The 23,307-nt window shown below is 40.3% G+C and overlaps 2 protein-coding genes across 2 annotated transcripts; one reads left to right on the top strand and one right to left on the bottom strand.

Moving 5' to 3' along the window:
- Positions 1 to 7,544: 7,544 nt before the first annotated feature.
- Positions 7,545 to 15,005, top strand: si:ch211-237l4.6 (uncharacterized protein LOC446130 homolog). The gene is made up of 3 exons (XM_055007659.1): positions 7,545 to 7,745; positions 13,617 to 13,712; positions 13,803 to 15,005. Exons 2-3 carry the CDS (start codon positions 13,628 to 13,630, stop codon positions 13,973 to 13,975), a joined length of 258 nt encoding a protein of 85 aa, XP_054863634.1. The 5' UTR covers positions 7,545 to 7,745; positions 13,617 to 13,627; the 3' UTR covers positions 13,976 to 15,005.
- Positions 15,006 to 15,167: 162 nt separating this feature from the next.
- Positions 15,168 to 23,204, bottom strand: mettl3 (methyltransferase like 3). The gene is made up of 11 exons (XM_055007656.1): positions 22,952 to 23,204; positions 21,319 to 21,509; positions 20,765 to 21,229; positions 19,705 to 19,880; positions 18,393 to 18,606; positions 18,095 to 18,282; positions 16,723 to 16,761; positions 16,531 to 16,639; positions 16,233 to 16,298; positions 15,476 to 15,588; positions 15,168 to 15,382 (listed from the first exon to the last, which is right to left on the bottom strand). Exons 1-11 carry the CDS (start codon positions 23,052 to 23,054, stop codon positions 15,268 to 15,270), a joined length of 1,779 nt encoding a protein of 592 aa, XP_054863631.1. The 5' UTR covers positions 23,055 to 23,204; the 3' UTR covers positions 15,168 to 15,267.
- Between the last annotated feature and the right edge of the window lie 103 nt (positions 23,205 to 23,307).

Here is a 23,307-nt window from a genome sequence, read left to right as displayed (position 1 = left end):
TAAAGGCTGGATATCTCTTTGTATTATTATGCAAAGAGAGAATGTGGTATTTACAGACTGCTTCAAGCTAAAAACATACAAATCATCAAAATTTCAAATGAAAAAAGTCAAGAATTAAGAAATGCGTTGTATATATTTAACATTTTTCTGTCTTATTCTTTCCTTTGTTATTAATCATTGCACAGCAAACCTAATGACAGGAAATACAAATTAGTTTCAGCTATAAACGCTGTGGTGCATACTTGCCAGGGAATCTTGGCCGCTTTAGGCAGAAAATACCCGGTTTAAATCCTTATATTATGTCATTATAGAAGGTTGTGACCTTGCATTGCATCACAAAAGGAGGATTACCAGAGTAGAGGAGCTGCATGTCATCTCGCTGAGGAGTTGCGTAAAATCTCTCCAGCCAATAACTTCAGAACATAAAGGTATGCAAATCAGTCGGCAGATGAAGTGGCGTGCAAACAAGACAAAATCGAGTCACTGCAGGATCAAACCAGTCTAGACCTTCGTTCCCAATTACATATTTCACCCTCTTGTCCCTTCCCTCCTGCCTCAGACCTCTTGACATTCCCACCCAGACAGTTTGTTGATTTTCTAACATGCCTGCATGTGTCTGTGGAGCTGGGACTGACTGGCTGAGGTTGCTTGCGGCTACTTCCAGTCTCCCCCCTTATTTCTGCTCAGCCTGCTCCTCCCTCCGTGCAGCCACTTACACGTGTTTCTGTGAAATGCCCTGTTTTTCTTTCACCACGCTCTCAGTGATTACATTAATCTTTAAGGGAAAAGCAGTCGAATCACAATATTGTCCTACACATCATGCAAATGGACTGTTAATGCTGGATGTGGACAATCACAGGGCAAAGAGCAGCAGACTGCCTTTAATTCGCCTTCAGCCTTTTTACTCAAACGCTTTGGGTTGACACCAAACAGGACGAACAATCTTTTCTCTGTTCATTTCCACAAATTGTTGCAAAAGCAGGGAACAGTGGAGGTAATTAAGTTGAGATAAAATGGTTTTAAATTTACAGGTTTACAGGCAAATTGCAAGACAGTTTAAAGGTTAATGCAATGCATTCATTTATCCCTTTCAAAAGGCTGAATATTTTAGCCCAACATCAGGGAGAGAGAGAAGTTGAGCTAGTCATAATATACACTACCATTCAAAAGTTTGAAGTCACTTAGGAATGTCCTTATTTTGAAAGAAAAGCATTTTTTTCAATGAAGATAACATTAAATTAATCAGAACTACAGTATAGACATTGTTAATGTGGTAAATGACTATTCTGGCTGGAAATGGCTGATTTTTAATGGAATATCTCCATAGAGATACAGAGGAACATTTCCATCAACCATCACTCCTGTGTTCTAATGCTACATTGTGTTAGTTAATGGTGTTGAAAGGCTAATTGATGATTAGAAAACCCTTGTGCAGTTATGTTAGCACATGAATAAAAGCGTGAGTTTTCATGGAAAACATGAAATTGTGTGGGTGACCCCAAACTTCTGAACAATAGCATATGTTTTTCCAAAGAGAAATCTGTTTGGATGCTTAAACCTGACGTAGTGGTACAAAGAGACCTGAAGGAAGAATCAAACACCTAGCCCTTTAAATAAAACATGTACTCAGTCATTCTAAGTATGAGGAATTGCTGCCAACTTTTGTTTCGTTCTTGTTTTGAATTCATTTGTGGGAAGTACTTTTTGAACAGCACCAACTGTTGTCTTTGGCTCCCAGTAAATGATCTACATTCTTTGATCTGCACTGTTTTTTTCCTACAAAGCGTTGTATGCCCATAGTGACAGAGCTGCCATGCAAGGTGCTTAGGAAACTTTGGGTTCAGTTTCTTGCTCCAGGACAGTTTGGCACAACTTTGTGATTAAACCTGTTTTACCACCTGAGACTTTGTCGCAAAAAAAGACACTTCCCTTATTCATGTAGGGTATAAGAAGGTCAAACCGACATATTTTCTCCTGCTTTGGACTGTGATGACCACCTGTGAAGACTGAAACTACTGGTCATTACTGGTAATTACAATTTATAGAAGTCAGAGGTTTTAATTGGAATACTTTTGTGCTGTGAAGCTTCATGGCAGAATTTTATTGGGCTTTTGACAAATCAAATGAAGCCAGAAATCAGAGTATTGACTAAAACACTATCTAGATTTTTACACCTATCCTAGTTATTTTTAGTTTAGTTAGTTTTTCCCCCATGTATAATGCAATTTCAAGTGTCCTTGTTTTAGCAGCAAATTATGTATTTTTTTCCACTTTCCAGACATGCATCCATATTTCTACAATTGTTTCTAACCTTTACGTTGTGAATGGGATACTTAAACTTTGACGCTGTGATTTAAATGTAAACTTCTCTCTTTTATGAAAGTATTCCTGTCTCTCAGCCAGTGGAACAATGGCACTAGCGAATTAAATTACCATTGACACCAGAATTCACAAGGGATGATGTCAGTATAATGACAATGCCAGTTTCCACTCACTATTAAGTTCCTCCCTCAGCTGACCGTGTCTGATATCACTAAGGCACTTGAGGCCAGCGGGACAGCAGGAGTGGTTTAGCTCCTGATATCTGAGCCTCCTGGCGGACCCGCAGGAAGCTACACTGTTGCCTCATAATCATATTCAGCCCACCAGCAGACTGCCAAGGACACTTATCACCTTACAAGGAGAGGAATGAGCCTGTGAGTACACTGAGGTGACATTGCAGGGGGATCACTTGACGCTCTGCAAAGGCATGACAAGAACTTCTGTGCAGGTTGGCAGTCTGATGGACAAGCAAGAAAAGGGACATTTCACAGTTTTCTGCTTATGAAATTAATATTTAAGTTAAGTTTTCAAATCCTGTTTCGTGCCATGACACAAATATTATCGGTATGTTTGATTCACAACTAGATTTCCACACAGAGCTGGCTGTTAATCGTCCACACACAGCAGATGTAAAATTAGAGACAATGTCCTACCAAAGCACTTCTGTCCTTCACCCACTTCCACAGTTGTAAGTCTGTTTGTGTGCACGTACCATGTCAGTAGCACACAGACGACTGAGATGTTGAAGCTGCCGCAATGCATCTGTCAGTCCAAAGAACAGATCCAGCTCACTTTTTCCTTGCTGCCCTTTTTGCGTTTTGTCTCATAGGACTAAAAGGGTACAAAAACACTGAGAGAAATGCAGGATTTCGAGTTAAAATCGTTTCTTATTTAGACTCTTTTTTCCACTTGTGCTAATTAAAACTCAACGCAATCAAAAAGACAAACTTTTCCCACTTTTGCACGATGAAGATGTGGAGCAGTAAACTCAACCCTCTTGTTGTCTTCATTTACGTGCACCAAAAAATATTGTTTCCTTGTCTGAAAAAAAATCCAAAAATTCAGCAAAAAAATTCCCCAAATTTTTGAAAATTTGCAAAACCCTTCAGGAAGAAAATGAAAAGTTTCCCTTAAAAATTTTATTTAAAAAAAATCCCCAAATTTGACAAGAAAATTCTTGTAAATATTTTCCAAAAATTAGTAAAAATCTTCCAAAAAATCCTAAAAATATCTTAAATGATTACATATAAATCAGTAAAACTTCTAATATTTTCTTTAAGAACATTCACCAAAAAAAAATCAACCAAAATCTTGGTTGATTTTTTTTTTTTTTTTGGTGAATGTTCTCAAAGAAACATTTTTTTTAACATTTCTTTTTTCCACCAAAAAATTTTCAAAAATTTCTCAAAAATGTGGTCATCAGAAGTTATTTTTCTCACATTTTCAAACTTTAAAAAGGGCCAATTTGACCCGCAGGACAACACGAGGGTAAATAGAGATATTAGAATAGAAATACATTAAGGAGACTGGGGTAATAATAATAATAATCACTAATAGCGTATCAAGAAAATCATATTCAACGTATCTGTGTGGTTTTTAATTAGAAAAAACCATTGTTATTCAAACCACAGACACAATCTGTCCAAGCTGTAATTAACTTGATCTAATTAAAACATGTAAATATTCATCTGCATGTGTTTTCATTGCACTGAACAAAGCTGGCATTCATTTCCACGAGTCCCTGTCGCAGTTCACAGTGCAGGAGCAGCTTTAGAAATGTGCCTGCTGTTACACAGACTGTTTCCTGGGTGATTTCTGAGCACCAGGCTCTGACTCAGTCTGAGAACTCATCTGGGTAAATTTCCACCAAACCAAATCCCTGCAACCAGTGAAATGCCCTCAATAAGCCTCAAATTCAGGCCAGAAAGCTAAACAGCAATAAAACCTTCAAATGGGCCTATGAGAGCCAAGTTCGTCTTTGTTCATCTGTCTGTACCTGGCGCCATATGTTAATTTATTTTCCATATCTTTTTGTTTAACAACACGACACACATGGACTTGTTTGTATCACTACAATTTCAGCTACTGATTGAGGCAACAAGCTCTTTCCAACTCAAAAAGCAACATCTAGCCACACCTTTATTCCTTGAAAGCACCATTTCCCTAGAACGTTATGCCTCTGCTCTGTTTAACTTTGTATTTCTTTCACTGTGATGACAAAACATTGCACAGGTTTCCCAGAAATGAGCCACAATACAAATCATTACATGTTAGTGTTGATTCAGATCTGCTTTGGGTAAACTGTAGTCCTGCCGACTCATATTCATATTTTTAGTCATGTTGCTGTCCGTACTTCAAGCGTGCCAACTGTGCACGAGCCAGGAAAACAAACTGCTTAAAACAAATGTTTGGTCTGAGGATTGAATGTATAAAAAGGTCCTCAGTTATCCTCACCTTTGTAATTCACCAGCAACAGAGCTGACATTTAAGTAGCCACTGTAGGACTGTTGAGGTGCTTGGTTTTTACATTTTCTTTCCATAGACAGAGCCCAACCACAGTAGGAAGCTCTAAATTCTCCAGAAATCCTGTGCTATGACACAATGCTACGGTCCAGTCTGTAAGTAACTGCTATGTCCTGTAGAAACTTCCTGTGTGCTCTTCTGTGTTCAATATAAGCGGCAACATGATCTACTGTTGTATGAACAGAACTGCATGCATGTCTTCTGTCCACTTAAAAGCCTGCAAACATCAAAAGCATGCATTTAATCTAAGAGCTACTGCAGCAAACAAGACTATTGCCACTGTAACGTCACAAAATCTAGGATTCATTCTCTTTGGAAGGAGCATTGAGCATACAATTTTCCTTCATTTTCCTTGTTTTTATATAAACACTACTGTTCAAAAGTTTGGGGTCACTTAGAAATGTCCATATTTTTGAAAGAAAAGCATTTTTTTCAATGAAGACAGCATTAAATTAATCAGAAATAAAACATAGGCATTGTTAATGTGGTAAATGACTATTCTAACTGGAAACTGACGATTTTAATACCCTTGTGCAATTATGCTAGCACATGAATAAAAGTGTGAGTTTTCATGGAAAAAATGAAATTGTCTGGGTGACCTCAAACTTTTGAACTGTAGTATATTTATGTATATAAGGAGAGAAGTCACATTCATTTCCATTATACATTGTATACAGACAGTAAAACTGATTCTATTTCTGATTCATAATTTCAGTGCCCTTTGGAAAGCACAAATGACGGATCAACTACTGCAGGGGTGTCAAACATGTGGCCCGTGGGCCAACAGTGGCCCACCAGGGGGTCCAATCCGGCCTGCAGGACGACTTTACAAAGTGTAAAAATGACAAAACAGTTTATAGACCTTTACAAGTTATTTTGATCACAAAGTAAAAGACTATATTGTTGAGTTTTAGATGTTAGATACTCTGTGATCTTTAAGTTGTCATGTGTAAATGATAAACTGAGGCATAATATTGTTGAAATTAAACTTATTTTTCTTAAGAAATTTCAGGTTGTTCATAATGTTTTGCAAAAAGATAATTCCTTAAATGTGAACATTTTCAGAATGTACTTTTTTTTTTCTATACTAAAACAAACATCATTTATAGGTTTAATGCTATGATTTTACTGGTCTGGGCCACTTGAGATCAAACTAGGCTGTATGTGGCCCCTGAGCTACTGGATCCTATTCTACATACTATAGTTTTGTAGGTGGCGCTATGCACCTAAAAGTAGGTCATTGCTGGAGGTGGTGTTGGATGAAGCTGAACTCTCCATTTTCATCTGTGACGTTGTTAAATTGCGTTTCTCACACCTTCTGCATGAACAATTTTGGACAGTTTTAGTGTTATACTTTATGCACCTGCAAGTAAATGAGGGTCTGATAAGGTCTGAGTTACCCAAATCTTGTCGTCTGACGAAGTTCGCGTACCTTCTGATTTTTTATAACTGTGTCTGCACAGCCACGAGGAGTCGAGGGCACCAACTGCTTCTGCACTTGAAAACCAAAGTCGGCCATGTTGATTTGATTTATTCTTTACAAGCACAGAAAAGATAGATATTGATCTACTGCACATGCATTAAGAACAACTTTGTATCTGTGGTGTTTGAGTACAAATTTGCAAAGGAGTAAAATCAGGCTCTCATCCTACCACACTGAAAATTTCAAGTTTTGTCCAAGATTTGAATTGCGCAGTCATACACCACTGCAATTTTTTCCCTTGTGCAATATCCATTTCAGTGATAGAGCTTGCCTTCCTCAATGCAAATGTTCTAACAAAACTCTCTATTTTTAGGGACCAGGGAAGCTGCATCCTTTGCTTAGAACCGCTCAAGATGTTTGTAATTGGTTTAAAGAGATGCAAACAAGCCTGAGTGTTTTTCTCCCTCTCTAGGAGACTGACCATGCAACCAGATTATTATGTACTACAGAATGACTTCATGACGCATGCAGACCAAACAGAACATCAATCTGGTACATGCCAGCTATCTAAATATGCTAAATATCAAAAAACACAAGCTTTCTCCAGAATCACAGACTCCACCTTTAGAGGGAAAGAACAAAATCCGACATCCCAACCTTCTTGCCTTTGCTTTTACCCCATTTTGGTGCAAAATGTAGTTTTATCTTCTCTTTTTCACGTGACATATCTTTTGAGAAAAGTGTGTGTGTGTCATTTTTGGGCATAGTTCTTTCATTTGAGCAGCATAACCAAAACAGAGAAGAGGAGACAAAACAGAAAGGATGAAGTCTCGATAATACTGAGCTGTGATCCCTCTAAAGAGGAACTAGAGAAAAGAGAAAAGTTCCAACATTGATCAGAGGTCGGTAAAGGCAAACTGAACCACTTATAAGCCTTTCAGGAAAGTTTGAGAGGTCAAATCACCTTAATTCACTCATTTTGACTTGCACCAGCGTGCACCTGTGACTTCATCTGTCTATTTTTACACCATAAACAGCTACTTCCGATCAGTTTTGTGTTCCCACTTCATTTAGATGCAGGCAAAACAGCAGCGCCTGCAGGAGGAAGTGTGCAGGTCTACGTGGGATGCGTGCGCCACAGTCAATGCGGAGAGCTTTGCGCGGGGAGGGCGCACAGGAGTGGGGGAGAGAGAGGGAAGACAGGGGGGAGGGAGGGAGAGAGAAAGCAGGCGTGTCCACTCACCATGCTCCGGGGATTAGCTATTTAAAGTTCGGCACTGCGCGCCACAGAAACCTTCCCATACTGCCAATAAGGACGCAGGTTTGAGGACGTGCAGCGCTCCGAGGACGCACACTGAACCACATTCTAATGAGGGAAGCGACGAGAAACGCAGATGAGGAGTGAATAAAAGCATTTCAGCTGGAAAAATATCAACAGCTATCCACTTTCCTTGCCTATACAAGTCTATTCCACCAGGTGGGTAACCTAATTCTGCCATGATTGCAAGGCTTTTTGTAAGATTGCAGCTTTCTGGAGTGGATTTCTAAATGTTTATTAAGGCAAAATATAGGTTTGGATAGTAGATGAATATAAAACTTAAAATGTAAGCTTCTCTTGTCATTCTGCTGAAGTGTGAGGTTGTTGTTTTTTTTTTTTTTTTTTGATTTGGATTTGGAGGTGTGTCAGTGGGAGGGCTCCTGATTATAAATAACAGTCTGGTAATGCTGAGGGCTTGTACAAAGCTACTGTTACAGAAATCTACTTGTCAAACTTTATTCTTCACGCCTGAATAAGTGACCCATTGTTCTCGTTAACTGCCCTCCACTTTAATTGTCGTCAAGGATCAGGATCCATAAGCAAGTTCAGGCTTTTAATGTTATCTTCCCCTTTTGTTCCTGGCAGGTCAACATGTAAACACAAGCTTGTCTTAGACAGTTTATTCATACAGACAGCGACATAAGTGATGCCCAGTGCTTTAGATGAAAGCTCAGATTAGCCTGTCTGGCAAAGCTTTTTCATTCAACCTTCCACCTGCGCGTGCACACAGGCCTCCAACTCATGCACGAGCACGCCACACTCTTCTAATCTGTACCAGAGGAAGTACATGGTGTGTTAAAAGCCTTGAAGGTGCCAAGTTTGGGCATTAAAGATGAGCAACTATTGTGCAAAGGTGCATTCTTTTTTACAAAACAATACCATAATCAATAGATCAATGAAAAGTTACTGCTCTTTATTTAGGTTAAAGTACTCACAAGTAAGGGAATGTATGTAAATTAATAGAGCTTTAAAAAAGTGGAGAGTATTTTTATTTTCATTTGCCTAAAGGAGAGCATTTTACCTTACAATTTAATTTAACCACTCTTTTCAGTCTAGTTAACACTTCCGTAATATTTTAAATAAAAAAGATGACTTATCTCTAATAGCTACCTGTGTTTGCATTTAGGTTGTATTAAAGTCTTATCAAAGCGTTGATTAACCCCCCCCAAAAAAAAAAATTGTTTCTGTGTATCAAGATAACATATTGACATTTTTTTCTATGAAAGTAATCTGTTTCTGCCATAAAATACCTTAAATGTAGCCCACCCTTCCACCACTCACTGTAGCTCCAGCACACCAGCTCACTGAAAATATTACTCAGTGAAACTACTATGTTTCATTGGTACGCTGCAGTTTCCAGGTGAAAAAGCTTAGCCATGGTGTTGGCTGCTTATTTTGCTCACGATGAGTCTTCCAGCAAATATTGTACCCCATATGGACACGTTAACAAGGTGAGAAACTTGATTTTCTCCGGAAAAGATCATGTTAGATCAAATGAGGAAGCTGTACCAGTTTGTCACTGTTGTATTTCTCAAGCATATACTTTGTGAACAGTGTTTCCTCTGTCAAAAGAAGGGTTGTAAGAATAAAGTAAAAATAAGCTTTAGCCACACCCACCCTAATAAGTTTTGTACAGTTTCTAAATTCCTGCATTTAAAGTAGAAGCACAGACTATTTTATCTGAAAGTTGTACCTTGACTATCAAACGTAAACCTTTGCAGACTATCACCCTTCAGCGATTTGTATACATTTAAAAGATTGAGTAGTTTATTGATTCATTCACTTGTCAGATGAATCTAAACATGCAGCAGCTTGAGGCAGGACACTGATTTTTAACAGCTTAATCTCAAGTAAACTAATGTAATAGTAAGACTCTAGAAGCAGTCGGATAAACGTCAAAGTAAAAGGTACAACATGTGGCTCAGAGTTGTGGTGAAGTAGAAGTAGAAAGCAGCAAGAGCCTCAGATGTTCAGCGGAAACACTTTAAAAGCTGCTTTATCCATTGTCTGATGAATATGAATGAAAGCGGATTGTATGCTGCTATTAATGGACACGCACGCTTGTGCAGGTATACATGCACAGCATGTGTGCGTCATCCAGTCTGGCAGGTCTGTGTAAGGCTTTGTGTGGAGGGCAGGGACGCAGGACTGCACTTTTTTCATGAAGCCCCAGGGACTGAGTGGAAAAAAGGGCAGCAGGGTGGAATTGTGGACGTGTGGGAAGATTTTTATCACACTACTGTCGGCATCTGTGCTTTGCAGCTTGTGTTAACATTGTTTGCAGAGCTGATAAGGGGCTGAGTGTGGATGGAGGGGTCTGGTGAGGTTTGCTGGGGGGAAAACTGGCTCTCAAGGAACATGTTTAGGTAACTTAACTATCACATCCAATTACCTTGTAAATGCACACATGCACAAACATGCACTCCAAATTATGAAAGCCTGCGACACGTGAGGCAACACAGGCGTAAATCATGAGCCACAAGCCCTCTCTGGAGGCATTGCACAATTTTTGGCTCCATCAGTGAGCCTCCACTGATTGAACAAGTAAAACCGCATTATTCACAAGCTGCAAGTGCATGTAAACATCAGCTGGCTGCAGGCTGGAGCCCCCAGTTTGAGGAAAACGTGGAGAGAAAAGAGGTCATGTTCAGAACAGTGCCAACCCTTTCCACTTTTTCCCCTTGCGTCTATCACCATCCTTTCCCCTTGTTCTTCTTTCCCATCACACTTTCTATTTTGTTTTTCGCCTCTGCTGCTTTTCCTTCGTCCCTCCTCCCCTTCGTGGTCAGTACTGTGGGTACTGTGAGTCTATGTGTTTGCCATCTGAGGTTGTTTTTCTCCTCCGGGCTCCCAGCCTGTTGTGTGCTGCCAGACACCCACAGCCAATCATGATCTGTGCCCGAAATTCCTCACCACTGACCAAGACCTTAATATTCTGTGTGTTTGTGTGGGAAACTAGGAGGGGGGAAAAAACCTGGTCAGTGTGTCCCTGTTCTTTCTTCTTTACAATGACAGCTATACTGCGAGTTCTCATCTGGCAGGCAGAACCTCTAAATTGACCTAAACATAATGGACTCACTGTGTCTGTGAATGGATCGGGTTTCAGAGCCACACCTGAGTGGAACAGAGGAGGGAGGTGCATTAGATGGTAAGGAACAGAGGAGGGGAAATGGCTCTTACTGTGGCTGTGAAATTTCACTTAGTGGGCACATCTTCTTCCAGGCTTGTCTGCAATGTGCTGCAGCAGCTCTGTGCGAATGTGCGAGCTGTCACATCTCCATGACACAGCCTCACTGAGTCAAGCAGGAGGAATGAGCAGTAAACAGTGGAGGGAGAAAGCCTCCTTTATGTCGCAATCACAGTTTAATGTTTGTGCCTCTATGATCAGTGAACAATGGGGCTCAGTGGATTATCACACCAGAAGGGTTTTCCCATCACACTGATGAGGCAGGCGGTTTATCTCAGATTCAGGTGAGGAAACAGTAATTGACTGAAGAGGTTAGCCACGGTGAAAGTCCAGTCTGTAGAGAATTGAACATTAGTAGCACTGGCATGGTTTGATTTTGCTGAAAAAGTGCACTAATGCACTTTATTTTATGTTTAAAGGTGCAGACACAGTTTGAAAAACCATTGAAACAGATGTATTTTTTGATTCAGTGCAATAAATTAAAGCTCAATAAACAACCTTAAATATTCTAAATTTCCAGGTTAATCTTATGCACACTGGGAAAACATCTATTCTTTATATTGTGACATTCAATTATTTTCAATTCAGTTTTATTTCTATAGCATAGATTCACAACATATGTCATTTCACAGCACTTAGCATAGTAAGGTACAGACATTACAAATTATAAACAGAGGACAGAAAACCCAACAATCCAAAGTTTCCTTTGGATTCCTTATGAGCGACAGTGGGAAGGAATGAAAAAAACTCTAGAATAGGAAGGGGGAAAAAACCTACGACAGAACTAGGCTCAGGGAAGGTGGCCATCTGTTGAGTGAGAGTGGGGCTGATGGAGTTGGGGACTAATATGAAACAATATCAACAAGAAAAGCACTCAGAGAGGGCAGTACTCTGGCAAGGCTGCTCAGTCATTGTATCATTTCTGATGGCTAAAATCTTGAAAAAAAAATTGTATCAGAAATCACGGCACCATAGAATGTGTCCATTTAATATAGATGTACCCACAAACAAAATGATATTGCACTGAACACAGGCGTGTGTTATGCATGTGTACGTTATGTACGGATACCGAATTGCGTGAACTAAACACGTAGTGGGCGGCGGGAATTGATGGGACTCAGAAACAGCCTCACAATCATAATAATCAATCAATTGCACCTTGTATCATTTCCAACAGATAAGCCCTGATAAGTCCACAGCGGTCGATTTGTAGTAGGATTACAATCATGTGATCGTCAGCAGGCAGCTGACGTAGCGTTCACTTGTTGTCATAGTTACAGTGATGCCGTGACGCCATCTCACACAGATATAGAAATCTTTAACAAATCTGTGGATCCAGACCATAAGCCGCATCACTGCCAAAATGTAATCACTTGGTCCTTGTGTCATTTCTGAGCTTCCCTGAAAATTTCATCCAAATCCGTTAATCAGTTTTTGAGTAATATTGTTAACAGACAGACAGACAAACGTACGCCAATCGTCACATAACTCCGCCGTTCCTTGGCAGAGTAATAAAAAACCTTTAATTTGTATCAAACTTTTTTGCAGTCATGGGCACAGACGTAAAAACTTCTCTATCAGTGCGATATAACCCACGGTGGAGCACTTGTGGTGGTTTTGTTGTCTAGTTTTGCATTTCTTTATCTTAATTTTTGACTCTTTCTCACCCTTTTTGCTTCTTTTTGCTTTTTTTGTCTCATTTTATGGTCATTTTGCATTTATTTGGAGTTAGCCACCCTTCCGGCCCGTTCTTTAGTTTTTTTAGTCTAATTTCCACAACATATTTCTTCAAATGATGTCCGTAGATAAGAGGTAAAGACGAATATCTACCAGTTCAAATCTCAGTTATAATGCACTGTAGTATGTTCTCTGTAAGATTGCAAATCCTCCTCCTATTGTTAAGTGTCCCAAAAGATATTTTGGTCTTGTAAACTTTTTTAGGTGCTGATACAGTGTATTATGCCATTGCTTACATGAAAGAAGACTATAAACTGCTCAATAAGCTGTTTTTGAGACTCTTGATTTTCCTGTTATCTATGAAAGTAGAGGTAACTCACAATAAAAGAATAAATCCTGCACAGTTGCTGTTCATACCCATCACCTCCCTCTGCTCCATTTCACCCGACCCATTTCTTAACCTGATTAGACTAAAATAAATACCTTTTTTTTCTCTTTCTGAATTCTCAAATGCAGCCTTGTGCTGGTGTGTGGCTCTCACTCTATCTCGCCACTCGTTGCCACGGATAGACAGACAGTCCTAGGGGAAATTATAAATGTGACTGTCTTGTCTTGGTCCAGATCTGCAGTAGGACAGGTAAAGGTGGAATGGTGCTCCATTACTCATACAAAACAGCTGTTTTGACCTGCTTCGACCTGCGTGTCTATTAGCTACGACTTGCCTACATCAGATCACCTCTGCGTAATCTGTTTGGTTCTTAGAAGAGAGCTTATCGGCTCCTCTGGCTGCTGGAGTGCACTGACGTCCTTTTCCAGGATTACACAGTGTGCAGGATGATGGTGGCGATGGTAAATACTGACTGGGTGGCTGGTTGCTGGGCCGCCGTGCCATTCACTGATACTGTCAGCTTACATTAAGCGATCGCGTTGCTGAAGCGCAGCATCATAATTCCATTAAACTGTGACCTGGAGATGAGACAAGGAACTGTCAGCAGACGTGGCGTCACAATGATAAGGCAGCTTAAACGTGAGCTGCCGATGAAGTGTCGGAAAGTTGGTTTAACACAGTTTAATTCATATTTAAGGCCATGTTTGTCACGGGTGGAGCTGAGAGTTGCTTTGTCTTCTCAAAAAGGACTCATATGTTTACTCTGCTCTCTCTTCAGGCGGCTCCGTCATGGGTGTGAAGATGCTGCAGTGTTTTCCTTTCTACAGACGCTGTAAAGAACGCTGCAAGAGCAGACAGTGCCCCCCGGCAGCAGGTGAGAAGCAGCTACACTCTAAGAAAGGCACTGTAGTTCAAATCCATGATAGTACAGCCTGGTGAAGCTTGACTTTCTTTCACCTCTCAGTTCCCATTGAGGAGATGAAACCACGTCTGTCCTCCACGACATCCTGGGGCAGCGACAGCGAAGGAGCAGGGAGCCTCAGTCGGGGCTCGCAGATCTACTTCTCCACCAAGGCCAGGCTGTCTTTCAGGCACCAGCTGGACAGCAACATCAACGCAGTGGACGCCACCTACTGAGAAGCCTGCAGAGGAGCTGAACGGACTCAGTTTTCCATCCTGTTTTTGCTTGGAGGCCGCGGTGCAGAGCTGGGGAGCCTGTAGCTGAGCAAATGCATCTAATGTCACCTTTAGATGTGATCAACGGTAGTCGTGCGGAGCTGCAGGTTGTATTTTATCCTCTTGCTCCTCGCCGCCCACACAGAACTCTTCCTGGTTAATCAGATTCAACAAGGGACAGAGGAAAACAGACTGACAGAGACTTGGTTTTCAGATGTCATGAGACTGAACAGGGTGGATTTACTGCCAAACCGACATACTAACGAGGTGGAAGACAATATAGTTTGTTTACAGCATTCATTACCAATAAGTGCATTACGTATTTTTTTAAAACTGCATTTCTTTTTATCTTTAACTGCTTGCTGATTAGATCATGGATGCCGTTAAAAAGGGCTTCGCAGTGTAATTATGAATATCTGTCTAAACCTTATCATTAGCATTCATCATCACAAGTGACTGAATCATTTCCCAAAACCCAGGACTGTGCTGACTTTCTACTCCTGCTCTGTGACACAAAAAGCCACAAGTGAAGAGTGAAATAAATCAGAAGAGAATTTTTTTTAATAAAAGGAATCGCCCTCTCCCTGGTAACCGATTGCACAAGGGTCATGTTGACATTGTGTAGAATACATGCTGACCAGTTTGAAGATGTTTAGCAGCTGATTTGCTTCGAGTTAGTTCCTTTTTGAAAACCCATGAAGTAAACTGAGCTGCACAGCAACTGTATTTCTTTTATGCATTTTGTTAGTCATGCTTGACTTCTTTTAATATTTTTATAACTAAAAAAAGGTCTTGGTTGTTGATAAAATTCAGACTTTTTAGGAAACCCTAACTGCAGATTTGAAGGATGAACAGGGGTCTGGGCTGAAAATAAGCAAACAAAAATGTAAATGTTGATCCCAAAAAAGACAAATTATTCAAATCCACAAGGTCAAAATCTTCATTTACAACTAACAGATTAAAAAAAAAAAAAAAACACATTTGTATGAAATTGTCTCCTCTGTTTTTATTGATGGTGAATATGTTTTGCAGCATTAAATAAGAGGCTTGCGAACAAAAATAGACCAAAAACATTAAAACAGATAAACTAAAATTCACATGATTCCTTGGATCACGGTTTTATTTACTTATTAACCAAGACAGAGACAATGCCTCTTGGTACCTAGATTTATTTTTTTTGTAAAAATGTTCACAGGTATAAAAGAAATAAAAACAGTCTATAAACAAACTCCTGCAGATGATTGATGATGTCGTCATTGCATGTTTTTGGGTTTGGAGATGACGCCGTCTGGATAACGCTTCTTAAACCGAGCTACAACCTCAGGATCCAACAGATGAATACCATCCAGTTGGTTTCCCAGAGTTATCCTAGAGAAGAAAAAAGCAGCGAAAGGGATGTTAAGAATATCTAAAAATACAACAGTGAGCTGGCGTTTAAATTAAACAATGACGGTGTGTTACCAGTTGGGCTGGACATTGTGGGGTCGACCAAAGAGCTCAATCTTCCTGGTGCCGGGGGACAGTCTTTCTATCATACCGTAGATCTCATCTGGTTTGTGACTGGTGGAGCGGACCTGAGATAGTGTGAAAATACTTTACAGACTGAAGGAATCATGGATGACAAGAAAAGCACTCAGAGAACGCAGTACTCCGCCAAGGCTACTCAGTCACTGTATCATGTCTGACGGATGAAATCTTTAATAAAAAATGACCTTGCGTTGAGCACAGGCGTGTGCTATGCATGTGTAGGTTATGTACGGATACCGAATCACATGTAGCAGGTGGCGGGAATTGATGGGACTCAGAAACACCCCCACAATTTAATCAATTGTTCCTTGTACCATTTCTGACGGATAAGTCCCAATAAGTCCACAGTGGTGGATTTTTAGTAGGATCGCCATCATGTGATCATCAGCACGCAGCTGATGTAGTGTTTACTTGTTGTCATAGTTACAGTGACGCTGGGCTGCTCTTGCAATACAGAAATCTTTAACAAATCTGTGGATCCAGACTATGAGCAGCATCACTGCCAAAATCTAATCACTTGGTCCTTGTGTCATTTCAGACCTTCCCTGAAAATTTCATCCAAATCCATCAGTCTGTTTTTGAGTAAAGTTGCTAACAGACAAACAAACAAACACATGTCGATCGTCACATAACCCTGCTGCATTCCTTGGCGGAGTACTAACATTACATCTGACAACGGATACACGCTTACCTCGGCCACAATGACATCACAGTCCAAACCCCTGTTGAAGCCCTGCGGGTTTCCCTTTACACCCACCTGAAGACAAGCACATGGGTTTACATGTAAGACATTTAATGTGCACATTTTTGTAGTTCAACTCACAAAAAAATGCAACAGCAGCTGATCAGTATCTTGTTCCAAAACCCCTTCAAAGAGCACAGCCTCTTTAGCAACCAATTAAAGAGCAAAAGGCGCTGGAGGCAAAATTCCTACAGTTTGAGGCCCAGCATGTTTATCTCTGCAGCGTAAGACAGACGGCTTCACGTACCAGGCAGTGCTCCTTCCCGTGATTCAGCCAATGACCTGTCCTGCCAGTACGGATGATTCTCTGAAGCTGGTTGGTTTTAACCCAGATGATTTCATCAACACGCTCATAGCTGAGAGAGAAAAACGAAAGAAAAACATAAGACAGTCTCCCAACAAAAAGATGACCTGATGGTAACAACTGTACAAAGCCTACCCCCAAAGGCTGAGACACTCTCTGCCCAACTCCATCGCCCTGGAAGGGGAAGAGAAGAACGACATGTAGGAAATATTACAGACAAAACTTGATTATGTAGAATTACAGTAATAATAATAATTTTATTTTTTATATATATATATATATATATATATATATATATATATATATATATATATATATATATATATATATATATATATATATACATATACATATATATATATATATATATATACATATACATATATATATAAAAAAATAAAAGTATTAATATATTTCTTTCATGGTGAAAAGTATGGATTAACTAACACGAACACAAATAATTTTCTAGATTTTTTTATTTACTTTACCAAGCTTTAACTTTTTTCTGAAGTTTTGTTGGTTGGTTTGTTCTGAAAACCTTTAAGCCGGAGTATCACTTCTAAATTACAGAGGGGGGTAATATTTAGAGAGAAAAAAACACTCTGAGCTAAAGTTACAATGATTACAAAATCAGCAACAGTGCAACAGTATGGAACGTGGTCCTGCATCCGTCTGTTGCGTTGTTGTTCCCAATACACAAAAGCTTCACCTCATCCAAATCTTGGCTTCTTCTGAATAAGCCCAACAGCAATGTCTCTTCAAAGTCTGGATGCCTATGTTAATATGGTGTATTTTGGGCTAAAAACTGGAATATTTCCTGATTGCTAAATGTAATTTGATCAGGTCATCCACTGTAGACATAATAAATGGCAAGTGGTGGCGTCGGTGGAATGATGAGGTTGATCCAACTTATCAGAATGAAGCAAAGTTGTTCCTTGACAAAAATGTGTGACATTAAAATCAGATGATTTCTGTTGAAAGTTGATCTTAATAATCTTTCAGGAAAAAATGCAAGGTTTTTAATTGTAAATTTGGCATAAATCTTCTCAGAAATTTACAGCATTCATCTCAGAGTGTTTCCCAAAAAATGTATTATTTTAACCTCTGAAATTCCTTCTTGTCCATTTTTTTTTTACCACAATGATCCTCATACATAATCGCATTTTTAAACATGGAAAAAAAAGAATATAGGTAACATTAAATTACCTAACAACTTATCTAAAGTCCAATTAAGAGATTTTTTTTATATTTATAATAGACTAATTAAAGTCAGAGCTTATGGAAATTTGCTTAATTTGGGAAGATGCTGACATTAACTTCAGCAACCACGTGAGTCTGCTCAGTTAAGGGACATCCTGACATTGTAGGAAATTAAATTGACTGTCGAGTTGTAAAAAAAATGTAACTGTCCTGTTGTGAGATAAATGGTCAGGTGATGGTAAAGCAGTGAGGTCATAACACGAGTGCCAAGTTTTATTTCCAAGACAGTTTGGGTTGTTGCATTTACCTGCCGGTGACCCAGAGGAAGAGGAAACCGTCATCCTGTAGAATGGGGATGTTCAGTTTTCTCATCTCATCATCAGTCAGAGTACCATAAGGCAGCTCCATGTGGATGTCCCAGGGAGGGTCGGCCATCACCACTGCAAATTTACCCAGGATGGACACGTCCAGGTAGCGGATATCACAGCAGATCCACTGGGAATCAAAGAATCAAATAAGACAATTTTCATTCCCACGAGAAAAAAAGACATATATTTAAGAAAACTCTCACATCATCCTTCACAATCATTTTTCGCCGTGCTCACCTGTGAAGGGAAGAGTTTTCCCACGTTGCTGTCTGCGTCCTCTGCATGGAGGCCCAGCTCTGTGGTTCCTGCCTGGGGCCCCAGCAGGCTGCTCTCAGCCTCCGGAGGACTGTCGATCTCATAGTGGACGTATTTACAGGTGTCCATGTGGAAACAAGTGTTGAGGAAGGAGCAGTCGCCAAGACTCTCGTCTGTGTGCTTGTTGATGATGCGACTGAATGACGAAATACATCGTATACACCACAAAATGAAGTAGCCTGTCCCAAAGTCCGTCAAGGAATTCCAACATGCAAATTTAAATTGAGCCACGGCAAAAATCTGATCAAGGATGAAGGAGACACTTGATCTCGTAAAATGTTTTTTTTGAAACTCTTGATGTAGACAAAGGTTTTTCAACCTTTTTGAAATGCAAACAATGTATATACTTGCAACACAGATAGCGTGAAAATCCAAACATGTTACACCGCAAGACAACGGAACTAGATTTTGACATCTGTGTGATCAGCCAGTAAGATCATTGATCATTTGGGCAGCAAGCATCTGCCTCATGACCCTCCTCAAACTGCAGCTTAAACAGTGACTGATGTGGTATAAATTCAGCTGACAGTCGAGCAACAATCTGTACAGTGTCTGGCTTTAGACATCATTTTGAATGAGGGCTAATCTCCATCTGAGTAAAATAAAACTGATGTAACTGTAAGGCCTTTACAAGTTTCAAATCTTATTCTTTTGCCTACAGTTAGCAGGTGTTTGCCAGAACAGTTACTGTATAATATTACACATTACAGTGCCATCTTCAGGCCAAAAAGAGCATCTTATAAACTGAACCATGAAAATTCCTTGTCTGTTACAATTTTTGAAGACAAGGGGACAGGTATGTAATAAGTTACTACAAATATTTCTAGTTTTAAAATGACTAATATCAGCAATAAATACATTTTCATATCAGAACTTTGTCTTAGTAAGCAGAGGCAGAGCAACAATTTGGACCATTTAGGACTAAGTAGTAAATGACAAGAACTTTTAATGTTAATTTTAGTGCTATGTACCGGTTCTATGCATAACTCCTTGTCTGTGTTGTTTTTTTATATCTCTATAACCCCAGGTAACATGTTGATGTTTTGTAATCTCTTGCAAAAACAGTTGGTTACACTGTTATCTGTCCATTGTTTGTAGCAGAATAAAACCAAACCAAGTTCAAATCAGTTCAGTATTGTCTGACGTATCTGGTATATAGTGTCTTGTAGACCGATTTCATCATGTCAGGTGAGAGGAATACAGGCAAAAAAAAGTTTTAAAAGCAAGTTCTTACCGGAAGTGTAACTTGGTGCATGGCTGAGGTGTGTCTCCAGAGCGAACACACTCCTCCTTGGTCCCGTGATCGCAGAACTCTTGGACCTGAGCTCGACCACGAGAGCGGAACTTTTCAACGATGGACTGCTCCTTGGCAGTGCTGGCGTTCAGCAGCTCCAGAATCTCTCTGCTAACCTGGAAATAAAAGCATTCACATGATGCCGCATCAATAATCACAGCTCCAAACTATCCTGCCTCAGTTCTAAGATGGTTCTAGTGCTGGAATATTCCTCTTCTGTGGGCTGGGAGTTGTCTGGTCAGCCGGTATTTTGGTGAAAGTAGTTTGTTACCTGTGGAGTCATTTAGGGAGGACGACCACTGCAGCCATGAGTAGTGGTACTATGGTTCATTCTGTACCTCCTGATTACTGTTGCAACTGTTTTTACTGACTTTTTCCCATGACTTGTGTGGTTACTACAAAATGCATGACATACTTTAGAATTTTTCTGAGAAGAATTGACAAAAAAAGACTCTTTCATGTCAACATGTCAACAATTTGTTGTGTATGGGGCTGCATAGCTGCAGACCAGAGTGCCCAGGGTTCCTGCCTTCACCCTAAAATCAGCTGGGATAAGCTCCAGCCCCCCACGACCCTACTGAGGATTAAGCGGTGTACAGATAATGGTTGGATGGATGGATGTTTTTCTGTTTAGGCATACGTGTTGTCACTAGTAAACATCATACAAAGCTAGCATGAGACATCTGTTGGTACATGGCTCCCTGCTAAACATGAATCTCCACATGCCATCAAGACATGAGGTTTTACCAAAATCAAACACACCAAAAGAACTCTTCCCACATTTATTTCTTGAGGCAGGTGTCGTAAAAGAGCGACAAGCTTCTCCAAAAGATTCAAACAGATCCCTGCACACTGTCTAACTTGATAAGACTCTAAATTTGCCAGATGAAGGTGTAGCAAGTTAGACCTTGTTTATGAGTCTGTCTGAACTAAAATCAAACACACATTGCTTGTTTAAGTGGCTGAAAACGTAATTAGTCATAATAATCTTTCCCCTTACCTTCTTGCTCTGCTGCTCCTTGGTGGACTGTTGGTTCAGGAGGCTTTCAATCTCCATGTCCACATGAGATGACTGGCTTTTGCTGCTCCTGCCTTTCTTTTCAGCACCGCTACCTGATGCCAAAGGCCCTGCCAGCTGTGAGGAGGACGCCGGCGTTAGAGATGTAGTTGAGGATGAGTGTGGAGGAGAAGCAGAGCTCTGAAGTGAGGGCGAGAAGCCAGCAGCTCTTTTGCTGTGGGTTTGGTCTTCGGCTTTCCTCTTGACTCCAGTCCTTTGTGCTCCAGCCCCAGACCCGATCATAGCCCATAGTTTTGTGTGGTCGACGGCTACGACGACTGTGGAGGGAGAAGTGGAGGAGGACGATGTAGAGGAAGTTAAAGTAGGCTGTCGGACCTCGATGAGCTCCTGAGCAGAGAATTTGAGCAGCAGACTCTGGATGCACCCGTGACTAACGGCTGTTTCTGACTGTGACGAGAAATAAACACAACAGGGAGACGTCAGACAAGGAAAACGTTCAGTATAAGAGTACTATTTGTCAGGAGACAGAGACTCACACTGTTGAGTTCATTTGTGATGGCAAGGGAGTCTGTTGGCATCGAAAGACTGAGATCAGACAGATATCCCAGCAGCCTCTTCTCTAGTTCAGGGTCTGGTGGTTTTTCTGTCTCCTCCTGAGAGGTGGATGGGGCTGACGGAGCTGGACTGTCACTCCTGGCTGTGGAACCGTCTGTGCTGCCTCCACCATCTGAGGGGATTACAAAGTTAAAGGAATACATTTTTCCCCAAACACCACATTGACCATAATCAGATTCAGATATTTTTTACTCATGCACAGAGAAAGATAAATATAGTCTACCAAAGCAGTTTACAGCAGATGTGCACGAAAGGGAATCCCAGGGAAGCAAAAGTGCTTATAGTCAGGCCAGCCACTTAGGACCACTGACAGCAAACCTTCATGCCCATTCCAAAGAATTTTGGTGTCAATTTTGAGTCACTACTGAAATTTGACAAACAGATTAACTCTGTGGTGGGTACTGGTCAGTCCTCTCTGTCTTGTCTGCAGCTAGTGCAGAATGTTGCTGCACATCTCCAACATCCCTGCACTGTTAACCTGTTGAATACAGAATTGATTTTGTGGATCTTTTATTGTTTATAGCCATGAATGGGTTGGCACGTTTACACTTCATACTCTACATTTTAGAGCTTCTATGCTCCTAATCAGCTTCTTAGATTCTCAAAACACCTGCTTGTAGCTGCTCTACAATTAAAGTTAGTGGTTAAAGAAGATTGAGCCTTTGCAGAACAACTCCACAGCTTTGGAATAGCCTCATTTAAATCAGATGTTCTTCCTCCACTGACATTTTCAAGAAAATCTTCAAGCATATACTTTCAATAGCATTTGGCTGCTCTTACTAGTGTTGGTAATTTACTTGTTTTTCTATTTTAGAAATGAATCTTAACTTCCTGTTCTGTTTGTCATATTTACTTTTTTGTATTTTACATTGATTATGCAAGGAATATTCTGTTTCCTGTCTTGCTTTTTGCACATAGTTTTGTTGTTGCTGATCCTGTTATATGGACAGTGCTTAAATTATGTCATATGAATAAACTATATTTGATCTGATCTTCCTATAAAGCAAAAAATAAATAAATAAATAAAAAATAAACAAAGTCCCAAGTCCCACTGACACACTGATGGATTTCAGTGTCATGTTGTATTATCGAAGCAAGCACTGCAACTTATTTTCAGAGCTTTCAAAAACCATTAAGGCACTCTTTATTATCATGGAATCATAATTTCAGTTTTTAAAAAATGCTGAAAATATTTTTGAGATGTGCAAACAAAAAACCTACACTTCCAACTAATACCTATTTTCTCTATTAATGAGACAAGACTTCTTACAATTTACTACTCGTTAATTCCAACTCCCTGTCCGTCATATATTGTAACAAACATGAGCATCTCGTCTGCGCATGTAAGACGATAAAACAGACGACTGAAAGAACACACCAACAGTTTATGACAAATTATAGGACACCTATAGCCTCCAGTTGACAATCTTCGTTCCCGACAGTTTCTAGACAAAACTTTCAAGTCATTACTTGGACCAACTGACTCCCTAATAACAAAAACAAACGGTAGCTGTCGCCCTGCTGGTACCCAGAGTCCGGCCTGACGGTACGTACCAGCGGACAGCTGTGCGGGGTCTTTCCGCCGCCGCTGCAGTCTCTCCCGCAGAGAGTCCAGCTGCTTCTTGTGCGCCTGGATATTGCTCCATGTATCCGACATGACGAATTGGATTTAAAAAAGCAACACAAATACTGGTCACATCGAGCGGTGTCTGAACAAAAGTTGAACGCTGGCCGCCCTTTTAGCAGCGAAGTATGTATGGTACGCCGCGAGAGAGTGCCCGGCCGGCATCTTGAGGGAGGTTAAACGTTCCGGCTCACTGATGCTGTGCCCACGACATACATTTGCAATTCTGCCAGGTGAAATACATGCATGACCGCGCGTATAAAGTTGTTTTAAAGTTCTATTTTAC

The sequence above is a fragment of the Amphiprion ocellaris genome, chromosome 23 (genome assembly GCF_022539595.1).
Source record: "Amphiprion ocellaris isolate individual 3 ecotype Okinawa chromosome 23, ASM2253959v1, whole genome shotgun sequence".
Lineage (NCBI taxonomy): Eukaryota > Metazoa > Chordata > Actinopteri > Pomacentridae > Amphiprion > Amphiprion ocellaris.
The sequence above is the reverse complement of the archived record's forward strand: the minus strand, read 5'-3'. Positions and strand labels throughout refer to the sequence as shown.